At 24.5% G+C, this 16,358-nt stretch overlaps 1 protein-coding gene across 1 annotated transcript in view; it reads right to left on the bottom strand.

Moving 5' to 3' along the window:
* Nucleotides 1-16,358, bottom strand: part of LOC111634030 (serine/threonine-protein kinase N2-like) — a 64,707-nt gene continuing 48,349 nt past the window's right edge. The window contains exons 10-21 of the mRNA XM_023378707.1: nucleotides 12,159-12,231; nucleotides 10,988-11,125; nucleotides 10,750-10,910; nucleotides 9,796-9,962; nucleotides 9,637-9,712; nucleotides 9,352-9,531; nucleotides 7,984-8,135; nucleotides 7,049-7,268; nucleotides 6,857-6,964; nucleotides 6,689-6,769; nucleotides 3,845-3,904; nucleotides 1-1,379 (exon numbers count right to left, since the gene is read on the bottom strand). Coding sequence (XP_023234475.1) covers nucleotides 1,236-1,379; nucleotides 3,845-3,904; nucleotides 6,689-6,769; nucleotides 6,857-6,964; nucleotides 7,049-7,268; nucleotides 7,984-8,135; nucleotides 9,352-9,531; nucleotides 9,637-9,712; nucleotides 9,796-9,962; nucleotides 10,750-10,910; nucleotides 10,988-11,125; nucleotides 12,159-12,231 — 1,560 coding nt within the window. The 3' untranslated portion in view covers nucleotides 1-1,235. The remainder of the gene's footprint in view (nucleotides 1,380-3,844; nucleotides 3,905-6,688; nucleotides 6,770-6,856; nucleotides 6,965-7,048; nucleotides 7,269-7,983; nucleotides 8,136-9,351; nucleotides 9,532-9,636; nucleotides 9,713-9,795; nucleotides 9,963-10,749; nucleotides 10,911-10,987; nucleotides 11,126-12,158; nucleotides 12,232-16,358) is intronic.

A 16,358-nucleotide genomic window follows, 5' to 3' on the forward strand; every position in this document is an offset into this window, starting at 1 on the left:
ACAAACAAATTCCTTTTATTATGAGCACGATAAAAATACTTACAAATTACTGTCCTGAAACCCTAACTAACCAAGGATGCCATCACCTTAACTTGACAGGCAAAAGTTCAACAGATTTCTTTTCTATACTTACAGATATACACAATAGTACAAAACTGTTTTGATTAGAATTTATCTAATATAGTTAACTGAGGAAAAAATGCAATTATAGTACAGATCCAAATGTAAGAATTGGAAACATGCATATGGACTGTATAAAAGGATAATAAAACATCTTTACAGATGGATGTGTACTAATATCTACATAACAAGATGGTCAAAATTTGTAGATACCTTTTCTAAGGACAATAATGGATATTCTTAAAATCAGTTTAACATATGATTACACTATAAATGCTTATAATTCTGATGAATTCAATAACTGGATTGATGCACACAATGGATCATCGATGTTGATCTGAACAGACAAATTTCAGTGGAACTTGAAAGTATACTGTCAAGGCACATTTTCAGCTGAAATAGAACAGACTCATTGTAATTTGTTGGCCATTTTGTGTATAATATGTCCGTTGTAAATTTGCATACGTTCTCTAAAATATTACCAAACTGCTGAAAGACAAAATTTAAGCCTTAAACAATCTGAAGAACAATGTCCATCTACTTTCAGATTTTTGGCACACTAGTGGAAGTCACTACAACAGGAATGATCACAAAAAAATGCTGTTGAGTTGCAATTGGATCATAAAATAATGCTTCAGAAATCATGATAAGAAAATAACAACAATAACAATAATAAAGGCATTAGTAATAAACAACAAGAGTTCACAAAAATAAAACTAAGATACACATGAATAAAAATGAGGTGTGTGAAGATTGCATTTATGCATATTACAATGAATTAATTCTAGTTTCTATATCTGAATCTCAATAACCTAAATAGTTTGTTATCTATATCAAAGACATTCCCCAAATTGTTGCTGCACAAAGTTTGTTCACATTTGTTCGGATTTCATTTCAATAACCCGAATAACCAAACCAGATATCTGTAATTATTGCTGCCAAAAAACTATTCACCAGAAGCTGCATTCAGTCCATCGGGTCATTAGTTGATTTTTCTGATAACAAAGGAAGAACATTCATACAGGACGGAGCACCAGAATCTTCTTTTGAGTTAAGAACTTTTTAATATCTACAAAGGCACATTGTTTATGAATTTATCAGTAACTCATTATATACTAGCACCAATCAGCCATATAGGTGAAGTCAGCAAACATAGCTTGTTCATTTGAAGTTAAAGTTCTTGGATCTTTAGGTGGTGTTAAAGCAGGATTTTCTGAAGTAAATTCTTCATCAAAATTACTCACATCCTCAAGAGATCGCTAAAAAAGAAAACAAAATAATAAGAAATTCACATTTTTAAATCTTTAAGTAGTTTTTTATTTTATACATGAATATAAAATAAGAAATCTGCAGATATGTTAAATTTTAAAATATAGGAAAAACTTCATTAATAAGTAATAAGATCTTAAAATAGTTTTTGTATATACATTCAATTTATATATATATGTGATGCTCATAAGGGATCTAATCATATAAGGAGTCAGTCACTAGTTTAGTAGTTTCTTTATTGCTTTGTGGTTTTGTCAAAGATATATTTCAGGCTCAAGCGACTCATCAGTTTTAATAATTCTGATGTCAGATCAGGTCAAAATTAAGATTAAGTACAAAGTAATTTGACAAAAATAATATACATACAGATTATAGATTTGTAGAGTAATTAACCAGTAATATTATGGCATGATTGGATGACATACAAAATAATAATAGTAGTAAAATCTAAAATACAAAGGTAATATATAATTAAGAAAAAGTTAAAGTCATGTAAAAAAAAAATTAAAAATACCTTTAAAAATATAAGCATATATATAATCATTGGGTTCAATGAGTGAGAAAACTGAAATGGGAAACTAAAAGAGAAAAAGAAATATGAAATGAAAATCATTTTATAAACACCTTTTTGGCTCCTCGGATTTGCTTTTATTTAGCAAATGTTTCCGACCTAGTCTAATAGGCCATCCTCAGGCTGCAATTTTTTTTGGAACATCTTAACTGTGAATATCTTATAGAATGATTTTGAATTATTCTGCTGAGGTTGATTTAGTTTATTGAAATATTAAATGTACTAAATAGGTGTGAAATTGAATTATAAAGATAAAATGAAAGATAAAATTACTTGTTGAAGATAGTATGAGGATGTGGGTATAAAAATGAATGGAGGGAAGTTAAGTACTGTTCATTTTTATACCCACAACCCCAAATTATCTTTTGCATAGTCTGGGTTACGTTGGTTAGTCAAACATCTTCACCAAGTAATTTTATCTTTCATTTTATCTTTATAATTCAATTTCATACCTATTAAATACATTTCATATTTCTTTTTCTCTCTTAGTTTCCCATTTCCGTTTTCTCACTCGACTGAACCCAATGATTATATATACACTTATATTTTTAAAGGTATTTTTAATTTCTTTTTTTTACATTTTAGTGTTTAATTTTTTCTTAATTATATATTACCTTTGTATTTTAGATTTTACTACTCATATTGTTTTGTATGTCATCCAATCACGTCATAATATTACTGGTTAATTACTGTACAAGTTTATAATCTGTACATTTGTTCATAAAATAAATAACATTTGATATTATTTATTTTTTGAACAAATCATAATTTATAATTCTAAAATATCTATGCATTTTGAAGTAAAATTAATTATGAAATAATCACGCAAATATCACATATTCTTAAAAATAATTCCATCAATTAAAAAAAAATACTGTAATTCTGAATTACACAATTTTAAAATAACATACTTACAAAAAAGTTCAGCATGTTATTTATATTATAAATTTTTATACTATCACAAAAAATATACTTTTAAAAATTCTATAAATAATCAATTTATTATATCTGTACAGGGAGTAAACTCTGTTAAGTATGTTAAATCTCACAGACAAATAGGAATTAATTCATAATTTATTACAAAAAAAAACAAACAAACATTAAAAGAAACATCATGAAGACTTTTCCATGGGAACAAGATTTTCAAAACAGACTTTTTTTAATTTCATAAAATTTCTTTAACAAAAAAAATAAAAAAAGTCAAACTAATTTTGAGTCATTAAGATTACAATTTCTCTGTGTATGTAATAATAGTTTATTTTTCAAATGCAGTGAAATAGAAAAATTTTTTAAACAAACAATATTAGAAAAAAAAATGTTTTCCATTCCATTAAATAAACAACAATGACAAAAAATTAATATATACTGTATATATTTGTTGTCATAAACAGATAACATATCCTAGCAATGACTTTTTTTCTTCTTTCTTATTATAAGTAATATTTTTAATTTCAAAATAATACATTTCAATAACTTCAAAATGAATAAAACTGATTACCATAATGTAAAAAATCAAACAGTCTGCTACTAATTAAGACAAAATGGAAAAGTTTATTTACAAGAAATGTTAAATATAAGCAAAAAAAAATTTTCTTGCCAATAAAACTTTCCATTGTTTTGCTCTAATTAACAACCTGCATTAATTTTTTATTTCTTATTTAAAATTGAAATTATACCACAAAATGTAATAATAAATTATGAACATTTGAAATATATAAATATACTTTCAGTAATTTGAAAATTTAATACATAATTAATGCAATAGCTGTATTTTACTGGAATCAAATTCAAAATATAAAAATGGTTCTTATTTTTCTCTTTATTCTTCCATATCTACCTACATAAGTAAATGATCTAGAAGAGACATATAAAAAAATTTCTTACCACAACAGGAACAAATGGTGGTTTTATTTGCCTCATTAATAAATCTTCCCAATTGATATTCTACAAATAAATAAATACATTTTTATCAATTCACATTTTAATAAATTTCAAAATAAAGCATATTATCAATTTATATATTCATGCTGTTAGTTGACAACCATCAAAGAGAGTAACTACTATCATCCTTGTTTAGAAAGGAAGATAAACTTAGCATAAACCAACAAATAAAAATTGTGTACACTGACACAATTTCAAAAGAACTTAGTGTGTTTTATAAATCCTTTTTTTTATTGTCACTATCTCTTTCTTATGGCTAACACATGCATAATAAATCTCAATGTTAAAATTTAGTAACTAAATTACATAAATCAAAAATTATTTATATCTCTTTAATTATTAATAAAAAATTCTAAATTTTAAAAGACTGAATTTAACATCAAAAGAATGAAAATTGATTTACATTACTTGTAATTTTGGTTCATAAATTTATAATGCAATTTTTAAAATTTTATTCAGTTTTAGAAATTAATCATTATAGAATAGAATAAAATTTTTGCAAATTGCATAAAAACTTGATCTCATTTTTCAAACTCACAAAATTATAATTAATTCTAAACATTTTGACATACTTCATAAATATTACTTTAAATATTGTATGTTTGACATTTAAAACATTTAATATAAAAAATTTCAAATTGTTGACATTAAACAATATATATTATATTAGATGATCCATAGATAATTTTTTTTCAAATTTGCAATTAAGATTATCAATATATAAAAAATTCAATTAAGATATTTTTAAGAGTTAGGGACAAAAATATTTATTATTTTCAAGAAATAAATTTTTCCATATGTTTAAAATTCTGCAAATTTAAATCTTAAATCTAACAAAAATTAATTTAAGGTTTTAGATTATCCTGTTTTTCAAAGCTAACTTTTTTATTATATATTTTTATTTTATGTACAGTACATTTTTATAATGTACTGTACATAAAACAGTTTTTCTAATTTCTAAAAAATTTCTAATTATAAAAATAAAAAATAATGATAAAAACATAATAAAAAACATATTCAAACAGAATTCTAAAAAATATTGATCCTTATTTAAAAAAATAGCAGCATTCATATTTATATCACTTAACTATTAATACTTAACCTACACAAAAATGTTAAAATCTTTTATGAATGAAAAATTAAATACAATCCAATTAAATATTAATTTTAATTACACTAAAGTTTTTGTTTATTGTGTTAAAAAAATCATTTATTTGATTAGGCCAATTTCAATTATTCATAGAAAAACTTAATATATATGATTTTAATTAGAAAATGAAGTTTCAATGAACATTAATATAACTATTTAAATTACATTGTAAAAAATGCCTATGCCATGAAACTTTTCTAACAACATCTGTGATAGTCTATGGCTGAAATTTAAATACATTTATATTAACTTTCAACAAAAATATTAAGAAATTATATTCTTTAAAGTAATCAATATATATGCATTTCTTGCCAACTTGAAATAAAGTGTAATATATTCATTAAAAAATTTGATATATAAAACTGTACTTACACTTTAGTATGCTTAATATTACTATATTTTTTTTAAAGACCTACTAATAAAAATCTATTTAATCTATTCTTATTTCTCATTAATTTGTTAAAATAATCTGTAAAAATATAATTCTAAGGACAGTACAAAGTTCTTATTTTTGAGTAAGAGTTTACAACTTTGACATAAACTGCTTCATAAGATTATGACAATTCATAACTAAAGTTCGTGTACAATATTTTATAAACTGTAGAAGAATGTTTTTGTTAGCCTCAAATGAAACAGGTTTTTGCATGTAGAGTGACAGTCATTAGTCATAAACAGATAAATTAATCTGAGCATCTTCATTTCTGTTTTCTATCTATGTAACATATATACACAAATATACACCATTTCTTTACTTTATTGTACTTTAGTAGTTAAAAAGTAAGTGAAATTGAATATACTTGCTCAATCTTGACAGACCAGATAGGAATAATGCATATTAGCTATGATTTGCACAAGGCACCTAGGAATTTTTAGTAGACTAATGAATGGAGGCTCTACCATGGTTTGGGGAGCATTCTGTTATGATGCTAAACTTGTTCTTGTTAAAGTTAGCATTAAATTAAAATCTGAAAATTATCAAGCATTATTGGAAAAACATTTGATCCCATTTAGATTATATTTAGAAGAAAATGGTACTACCAACAAGACAACACCCCTGCCATAACTCAAAGGCAATTCAAGACTGACTTAAAGCAAAAAAAATTAATATCTTACTTTGGCTATCAAGAGTCCTGACTTAAATCCCATTGAAAACATTTGGGGGTTCTAAGTCAGAAAGTATATGCAAACAATTGCTGATTTTCAAGTGTTCAAAAACTTGAATGTAAAATTATAGGCCAAAGGGATAATATTGTCAATTACCTATTGAAAAAAATTGGTAGAATCAATGCCAAACACACTATTTGAATGGTATGAAGAAAAGAGCAACAATCAACTGTTAATCAACAAAAAAAATTACTTCTCAATTTTTGTTTTCATGATGGTCTTATAATTTATTAACAGTAAAAACTTGACTTTTGTAAAACTAATAACTAAAATGTGTTAAGATTGTTCAACTAATTGTTCAAAACATAATTATTGTATTTATTTTGTTGAGAATAATTGATTATTAAACATTGTTAGTTTTGAGGAAACTAAAAAAAATGTGGTGATCTTATAATTTCTTAACAGACTGTAAGTCTTAACAACAAAACAAAGTGCAAAACTTATACATCTTTAATAACATTGAAAACAATTACCCTGAAAAAAGCTTGCTTTTTAACATCATCTGCATCTCTCTCACTTGCACCAAGACGGCGATCAGGATTTTTCCTAAGTAACTGAAATGATAAATATTTAATCAATAAAGAAATTATGCTAATAAAACACAGTTCTAAATGTAAATTTTGTAATAAAACATTTTTTACCCTCCGCATAATAGCAATTGCTTCTAAAGAAAGAAAACGAGGATATCTAACTTCATCATTGACAATACTGTCAAAAACTTCTTCCTCATCATCTCCAGGAAAAGGTGACTGAAATTAATTTAAACATGTATATCAAGTTATAAATATCATAAATATAAAAATTTAAGATCAATTTCCATGAAAAATAATTACTTCTCCAACTAGCATTTCAAATATAAGAACTCCTAGTCCCCACCAATCCACAGCTCGTGTATAAGATGTTTCAGTAAGAACTTCAGGTGCTAAGAATTCAGGTGTACCACAAAATGTTCCTGTTCTATCACCATAACCCATACCTTCTTTACATAATCCAAAATCTGCAATTTTTACATATCCTTCAGCATCTAACAGAAGATTATCCAACTTAAGATCTCTGAAAAAAAAAGCAAATTTTAATTTTCATACATATTTCCCTAATATTTCAAATTTATTTATTATTATTTCATAAGATTACTTCATTCCATTCCATTAGAATAAGTATGCTACTTCTATTTATAATCATTTGTTGTATTTTAAGATGGAAATTCTTTTTAATCAGTTTTAAAATATTTTAGAAAAATAAAAACAACATAAATAGAAACAAAATATTTCAATACAAATAGAATGTATTTATTATTGTTAATGCTACTCTAAATAAATAAATTATATATATATATATAAAACAATCTCAATTTTGAAACAGACACAAACTGCTCTATGTATACTTCAATTTTAAAGAATAAACAATTTTTTGAGAAGTATGGAACTAAAGTTTCTACTGTTCACAAGTCAAATATCAATACATAAAAGAACAAACAGAGTTCAGAAATAAAGATAATAATGAAGGAAATAAAGGCAAAAAAAGAAATTGTTAATAAATATAAAAAAAGTAATTTATATCATACTATAAATTACTACAAGAAAATCTTTAAACAAAATATTTTCTTTCTTTTAAGTTTTTTTGTAAATAAACTTTGGTATAAACAATCATATTTTGAATTTTGTTACTAATTCAGAAAATATTATTTGTTGTTGTTTTTGAATGTATTTTCTTAATTTTTAAATGACTGAATTATTACATAATAATTCTATGAATTAATTAGATTTACCTATAAATGATTTTATTTTCATGTAAATACTGCAAACCTAAAACAACACATGCTGCATAAAACACTGCTCTTGGTTCTGGAAAAATATCTGTATGTATGTGCATCATAAGATCTCCACCACATGCATATTCCATTACAAAACACACATGACTCTAGAAATTAAGAAATGACAATAACAATTTAAAATTATTATTAAATTTTAAATTAAAAAAAGCATTAACAGTATCTCAAAAATTACATTATTATTAATGAAAAATATAAAAATACTGAAATATAAAGTTCATAAGTTTCTTAATTTTTCTCATAAATAGTTTAAATCTTACTTTTATTTTAAAAACTTATATATTTTCATTTAAGTGTGTTCCATAAGATTCAAAATAAAACTACAAATGTGCATTAACTTTTTAAAGTAAATAAAATGCAATATAGAATTGATGTTAATATTATAGACAGCTTATTTATCAGATCATAAAATCCTCAAATTATTTGTTAACTATTTAGTCATTATTTATTATGATTTTTTGTATATATCTAGTTATTCGTATTTCATCTAAATTTGGTTTTTTCCCTAGGATAATTTAATGGCAAAAAAAATGAGGCTATGCTATATTATTCTTATTTGCAAGTATATTTATATATACAATTGTAATGAGATCCATGATTATATAGTAGTGCTCTCAAAAATACTAAGGACATCAACAAAGAGGGATTTTGTTTTATACTTTTAATTTTCTTCTTTGATTTTTTTGAATAGCAATTTTATAAAGTAATGATATTTTTATAAGTGTAAATTTATTTTGATAGTCATTATATTGAAGCAATTAGTTCATGTAGGAAGAAATTATCTCTCTAGTTATCCTTTACATTGTATTCAAACACTGTACTATTTAGAAAACAACAACACATTTTATAATGTAGTTGAATTTTTCACTTGATTTTTACATGTATTTATTTTTCACTCTCATGAAGATTGAAGAAGCTAATGTAAATAGAAACAAACATGTTCAAATAACGTGATTTTAGTGAATCAACTGAGATCTAAATTTTGTATGTTGTGCCTTTAAAACACATTTTGTGAGTATCACTGAAAAATATAGCAAATTTTCTTATCTAATGCCATAAAAAATTTTAAAAATAAACAATGATATAATTCAAAAACTTTCAAGCTTTCAAAAAAAAAAGTTTCATTAAAAACTTCTTGAGCTTTTAGCAACTATAATCTAAAGTGTGAAAAACAGTCATAAAATATATTCCTTATCATTCTGTATGTATGTGTATAATTTATAATATTATATATATTTGTAATTAAAATATTAAAACTGATTTTAATAACTAATGTATATAGTAAAAAGTTATTAAATAACTTACTGTTGTTTGAAAACATGCAAATAAATTAACTAAGAATGGATGACGAATAGAGTTTGCCACTTCAAATATCCTCCTTTCAGCCATAAGACCTTCTATTTCATCTCTAGCAATTATATCTCCTTTCTTCAAAGCTTTAATTGCAAAATACTCACCAGTGTTTTTATATCTACTTAAAATTACCTGAAATATTAACATCTCTTAAATAAATAAATTACTGCTAATAAATTTAATCGCATTATTTTTTATAATTAATGAACAGTTTAAATTCCATTAATTATCTCTTACTTTGCCAAAATGTCCTCTCCCTAAGACACTAATAAACTGAAAATTTTCTAAACTCATTCCTGATTTAATCACCATGCTGTAAATAAAAATTATTAGCTTGTTTAATTACAGTGATCATATATATAATAATAATAATTAATTAATAAATAAGTAAATTACCATTCTGGTTCTATATTACTATTTTGATACTCCTCAGGAGGAAGAATATCATCATCTGGATGTTCGATAACAGGTTCCGGTGAAATTGACTTCCTCATTACAAGATTATCAAGTGAAGAATCTTTGCTAACATCATTACTTAAGAAATCAAATTCATCCAAAGCTGTCTGAAATTTGAAGTTTTTTATAATTTAATGCTACAAATAATCATAATTCAACTATTTTTTTCTAAAAACTTGTTTAAATTTCCATAACAATAAAAAAATGCAAGACCCAAGATCTTTCATAAAAATTCAGAAATTATGAAAATTAAAAAACAAACTGCAATAATTATCAATAAATAGTGCTTTAAATATAAATTTTATGCAAAAAAGGAACAAACATTCTAAGACTAAAAGAAATGTATAGATCTGATATAAGTAGAAAGAACTGATTTGAATTTTAAACAATTTTCAAATAATATTAAGTAACTTCAAATGACATTTTGAAATGTGTTTAAGTTTTAAAGAAAATTTATCTATTGTACTATTTTCAAATTTTATATTTTTGTTATATTAATTCATTATCTGCAAATAAACTTTCATATAAAAGAGTTACAAATTTCAATTCTGTTCTGAATATAAAAACAGTACTTTAACAACTATATTCTTGATTTTTATAAATTTAAGCTTTGAATATGAATGATTAAGAAATATATTTAACAAGAAATCTTTTTTAAAAAATTGTTTTGTTTAAAACAGTTTAGTATTTAAGCACTCATTGATATTAATAGAAAATTCAATAGATGAAAGAATGAAGATAATGATGAGTATTTAATGACAGTCTAATATTTTTACTTTATAAACAAATTTCAGTTTATATGTTTAACATTTCATAAAACTGAACAAACTTTTTTTATAATTTAAAACATGCATTTATTCTTTATAAAATTTAAAATGATTCAAAAATACTTACTCTTACATCCATTTCTAATGATGTATTGTAATTGGTAGATGATTTATCTAAACTGCATTTTTCTAAATAATTACTTCCATCTAATTCATTTGGTTCAGTTATTATTGGAGAATCAAAATTTAGTTTTGTAACTACACTGTCATCATTTTTATTTTGAATATCTGAATAATAAAAATATTCTAAATATACATAGAGTATATAAAAAATACATAAATATCTAAAATATTTAATTTCTTACTAGGAGAAATAATACAATCTGTTGAAGGACTAATTGTTGTTGGTTGTTCAGAGCACGCCTGAGGCATTGCACGTTTCATAAGTCGTCCCCAAGTTGCAACATTTATATTCATTTGTCCAGGGCGAAGAAAATTTTTTCCTGTTAAAATTTTATTAAGAAATTTCAACTGACTTATTTTAATATATCATATTAAAACAATAACAATAATAATAATAATAAATATACATAAACAATAAATTCTTTTAAAAACAAGATTAGTTTATTAATTTATATATNAATGCTTATTTTATAATTATAACAAATTAGGAGAAAAAAGTCTTTAACACAGCAAAGCTCATATTCTTTCATATAGAATATTGATATAGTTATAAAATAAGTATTGGGCATATAGATCCTAGCATCTATGCTAGGATCTATATGTCCAATGCTTATTTTATAATTATAACAAATTAGGAGAAAAAAGTCTTTAACACAGCAAAGCTCATATTCTTTCATATAGAATAAGAACAATTAGTTATGAATAATTTCAATAAAACAAAAAAATTCTCGTGAAATTCTTATAAAACAATAAAAAATATATAAACAATAAAAAAATATTTGTAAGGTTTTATTGTCTTTTCAGTTCCTAAGCAATACAAATTCTAGATTCTTTGTTCTATCTGTTTATTGAAGCAAAAATAGTTTAAAATTTAATTCTATATAAATAGCAAAGAAAAAAACAAACAAAAAACAAATGTAAACAAATAAATGATGTTTTTATCTTTCTTTTATTTCAAAGTTTTATCTTTTTTAATAAACTAAAGAACAGTAATAAGCTAACAAATACAAATAATGGATTAAAAATATAAAATAAAGCATTTGTAGAGAGAGTTAAATAAAAATTGTAATATTTTAAAATAATTCATTATTATGCTGTTATTTATCGTTAATAACAATACTTTCTATTTCTAAAGCCAATTCAATGCTTAATCATCAGATATTAATGATTATCAGAATAAGAAAACTAAAATTTTTTTTAATAGTTAATAAATATTTCTTCTATAAGTTTTTTATCAGCAGCTTCTTAATTTTCTGATTTGTGAATAATATTGTTTTCAAAAAATCATCATCATTCACAAGTCAAGAAAACTTTAGAAAAATCATTAGAATCAATTTTAAAATAGTAAATTACCTTTATGTTTAAAAAGTTTCCTTTGCCTTTGAAGTTTTGGTTTCCGAGATATCATTGGATTAAGGAATTTTATCTATTTGAAAAAAAGGTTTTAAAAAGTTAATATTAATAGTAAGTAGAATTTTAAAAAATATAAATAAATATATGTAAAACATTTAAAAAGTCAAAACAAACAAAATATAGAAATCTATCACAAAATAAATGCTCAAGCATTTGAAAAAAAAAAAAAAAACAGAAATTCTATCTCAGAATTAAATTTCTAATTCACTGGAAGTTATGATTTAAATAGCTTAATGATAATTCATAAACTAGTAGATAAATAACACAGCAAGTTTTTAAAAGTTTGCTATTTATGTTCAAAGTTATCATACAGAGTCCAGCAGGAAAATATGATTTTTTCAGAAGAATCTTACATAGTTATTTGTTTATGAAAAGAAAATTTTATTTTTCCTATATGAACAGAAATTTATACCATTTAACAATGTAAAAAAAGAAGAAACTCATTAGGTTCAAAAATAATGTCATCCATCTTTGTCAATACATTCCTGTAGCCTTGTGGAGAAGTTGACTATTGCTTGCTGAACCATGCTTGTATGAATGATAATTTAGGTCTAAATGTAAATTCCCTTCAAAACTGACCTCTTTGATGTCTACAGAACAAGAAAATGTCTTATTATTAAATGATGAGGGCTATTCTCCATATCTTGTGTTGCCAGTTCAATGTTTTTCATGAGTCAAACAGTTAGTTCAACTCCATAAACATTTCTTAGCAATACTAAACTCATTGTTCTCAGGATTTTGATCCACTTCAGAATAGTGTTCTGGCTCAGAACTCTGTCATGACATCAAACATTAAAATGAGTTTGAAACTTCTGCTGAGTGAATCACTGAATAACCACTTTTTAAAAATGTTTTAATATAAAAGCATGATGTTCCATGGCTTCATTATTACTGAAAAATGGCATCACTTAATGAATGAAACACAACTGTTTTCATAGTGATCAGCACTCCCAAGGCAGATATTATACCCAACCTAAAAATGTTGTACATCCCTGCCACACCCTTATACATAATAATTTTATTTCTAATGCATACAAAAATATTAAAATATTCAAAACCTTTAATTTTTATATTTTTAATATAATTAACATAAATACCTGACTTTGGTAAATAAAAAGAAAAGAATAGATTTTCTTAACTTGTTTTTACTAGATTTAATATTTCATTTTTGTTGAATTGAATATTCCACTCATTAAATATTCTCCATTTGAATTGTTTTGATATCTAGAATTTTAAAATCAATAATAAAGTAATCAAAATCACTTGCACCATCAAAAACTGGTTTAAAAACCACTTTGTTTTTATAATTACACCAATTTTATCAATTGGCATAATCAATTAAAATACAAAAGCCAAATTTCAGAAGACTGAGCTAAAACTAATATGACAACTACTAATCTGAAATCTCAAATAGGAATTTATATAAAGAAGATCAAAATGCATAAAATATAAAAATTACATGATATCACAAGCAATATATTACAGTGTCATAATTAAAATGCAGTACATATATAACCATAAATTTGGTATAAAATTGTTACTAATAATGGGACAATTAAAATTTCTAACAATTCCAATACAAATTCTACTAAAACGTCTCAATTTTGATACAATTTCAATTCTTTTTAAGCATAGTAAAATTTTGTCAGAAGTTTGGGCAGAACTGTAGTCTACTTCTAATTGTTATTATTGCTGAAAATAGATTAATAAAAAACATTTAATTTTTTTCCATATGTCAAAAAACGTTTAAAATTGCTAAAAAAAATATAAAAATGCCAAATCTAGCAACATTGGTTATTTTTTAGTTCTGATAGAAATATCAGTAACAAAGACTATCATAACAAAATATTTCTTACTACAGTTTCAGGTTTTCATGTCACATGCTACACAGAATGTATTTGTTTAATTTTGCATAACATCTTAAATGGCAATGCAAAATAACTTTATTCTTTACTTTTAGCAATAAAATGAAACTATAAAATATAATACCACTTGATTGTTACTGATCATAATCTAAACAATTTTAATTATTACCTGAAACAAAAAATTAATTTTGTTATTAAACATTAAAGAATAATTTTAAGAATCAGAAATCATGATAAAATTTCTCTCAATTCTGATTAATTGTCCCATCACTAGTTGTGACATTTGATAATTAAAGATTCTTCAAAAAGGTACTAGTCACTATTTCATCATTTTATCTACATTTTCAAGATTGTCCTAAACTGTGACTTCAAAGAAGTCATGTTGAAGTAATAGATTTACTATCACTTTAATTACTTTTTTGAATGTTTTCCTATGTATAACACCATTACTAATATAAAAGCCATTGAGTGTATTCCTTATAACTCCTGCAATTTTTGTCCAATGCAGATGAAATTTTGGTTATATTCATTTTATGTTCTGATGGAAAATATAGGCTACTTATTTTGCAAAAGTATTAACTATAAAATAAACGTTTCATTGATTTCAAAACAGTGATTACACTTAAGTTGCAGTGACATCAGGGAACATGTGACATTCATGCTTTACAAGAGAATTTCCCTCAAGTTGCATTTTTTAAATATTTTGGCAAATGATGCATTTTAAACATACTTCATTAAATTTAAAATCTAAACTTTAAAAATAAATAGCTGTATCGTGTTATTTCTATAACAAAGTTTTAAAAAATCCTTCCATAGTGACCATGTGAAATTCTATTATCCAATCAAAAGTAACGATCTAACAAACCTGTTATTTAGAAAGTGTTATCGCTCATCTAACTAACATACATACAATTTATTTTTGTTTTATCAAAATGGAATTAGGAAATGGCTTTATCAAGGGTTGCAGAAACAGCATCACAATGTCAATCATCAACATAATATTAAAATGTCTATCAAGGAAATCTTTTAAAAGACAATAAAGAGGTTGCGGCCATTGTATTCAGCCCAAAACGTAAACGGTCAACCATCAAGTGCCGTCATCTGGCAATTCTGGATGATCAATAATGGCGGTCGCTATGTCTAGCATGGCAAGTAGACAATCGGCTTAAACTTCTTCAGAGGTTTGTGTTTGGGGTTAAAATTATGATCTATTTTATTAAAATAATGATTATTTAAGCATTTACGAATAATATTGTAAAGAAACAGACGATTTTGATCCAGAAATTATTGAATTATTCAATATTTTGCAAGTGATGTAAAGTGCCTATAGAATTTACATATATTTGTCTTCATAATAGCTGATCTTAAGATAGGTTTGTTCTTCCACGGCATCTTCTATCAACAGCGCAATACATTTGTAAATTTCCTAAAAATTTATTTTCCGAGCTGCTTTTGAATTTACATAAGCCACTACTTCCCTCGACAAAAGTATGAGGTAGGCCTATCATCCAATCATACGATAGGAGACACCACGCTAATTAAAAATAATTATTTAGTGTTATTAAACATCCTATAAATACTTCAAAATAGTTTAATTTGTTTATTTACCTTCACTGGTAACATTCGTTGTCAAATGGTTCCACCATTTTTTCAACAAATTTCCCGTGAGTCAACGTGCGACGTTCACTGAGTCATGTGATATTGTGAACATCCACCATGACGATTTTCTTGGAGTTAAAACGTAAACCATGCACTTCTGCTTGCCGTGTAGAAGTAATGTTTGAACTTGCGCCGCAACCTCTCTAATAGCTTGTTTACTCAAAATGTAGTGTATACAGTAATTTTATAAAGAAAGATTTTAATATTATTTTAAAGGCCTAAATCTGTTTCTGTGTGTAAGTGAATTCTGTATAACTCCTACTTTTTGTCCACTTCAGGTGAAATTTTGTTTTGTTGCTCTTTATGTTACAACAGTTAGTATAAACTACTTAATTTGCAAAAATATTAGCAACTTTTCTTGAAATCTCTATTCTTCTCAATTCTTCAATCTCTACGTCGACCCCCGTATAAGATCATTGATTATTCCGTTTTATATGAATTCCATGTTGTACGAGTCACTTAAATTTTACAAATACGTGAGCCGTTCACAGCCCGGTACATGTATTTGTAAAATCTAAGTGACTCGTACAACATGGAATTCATATAAAACGGAATAATCAATGATCNTTGTTTAAACATTAAGAGAATATAAAATTTAAAGTTTATATAGTCTATA

The sequence above is a fragment of the Centruroides sculpturatus genome, unplaced genomic scaffold (genome assembly GCF_000671375.1).
Source record: "Centruroides sculpturatus isolate CEXI.00-Female unplaced genomic scaffold, Cexi_2.0 scaffold917, whole genome shotgun sequence".
In the NCBI taxonomy this organism is placed as follows: Eukaryota; Metazoa; Arthropoda; class Arachnida; order Scorpiones; family Buthidae; genus Centruroides; species Centruroides sculpturatus.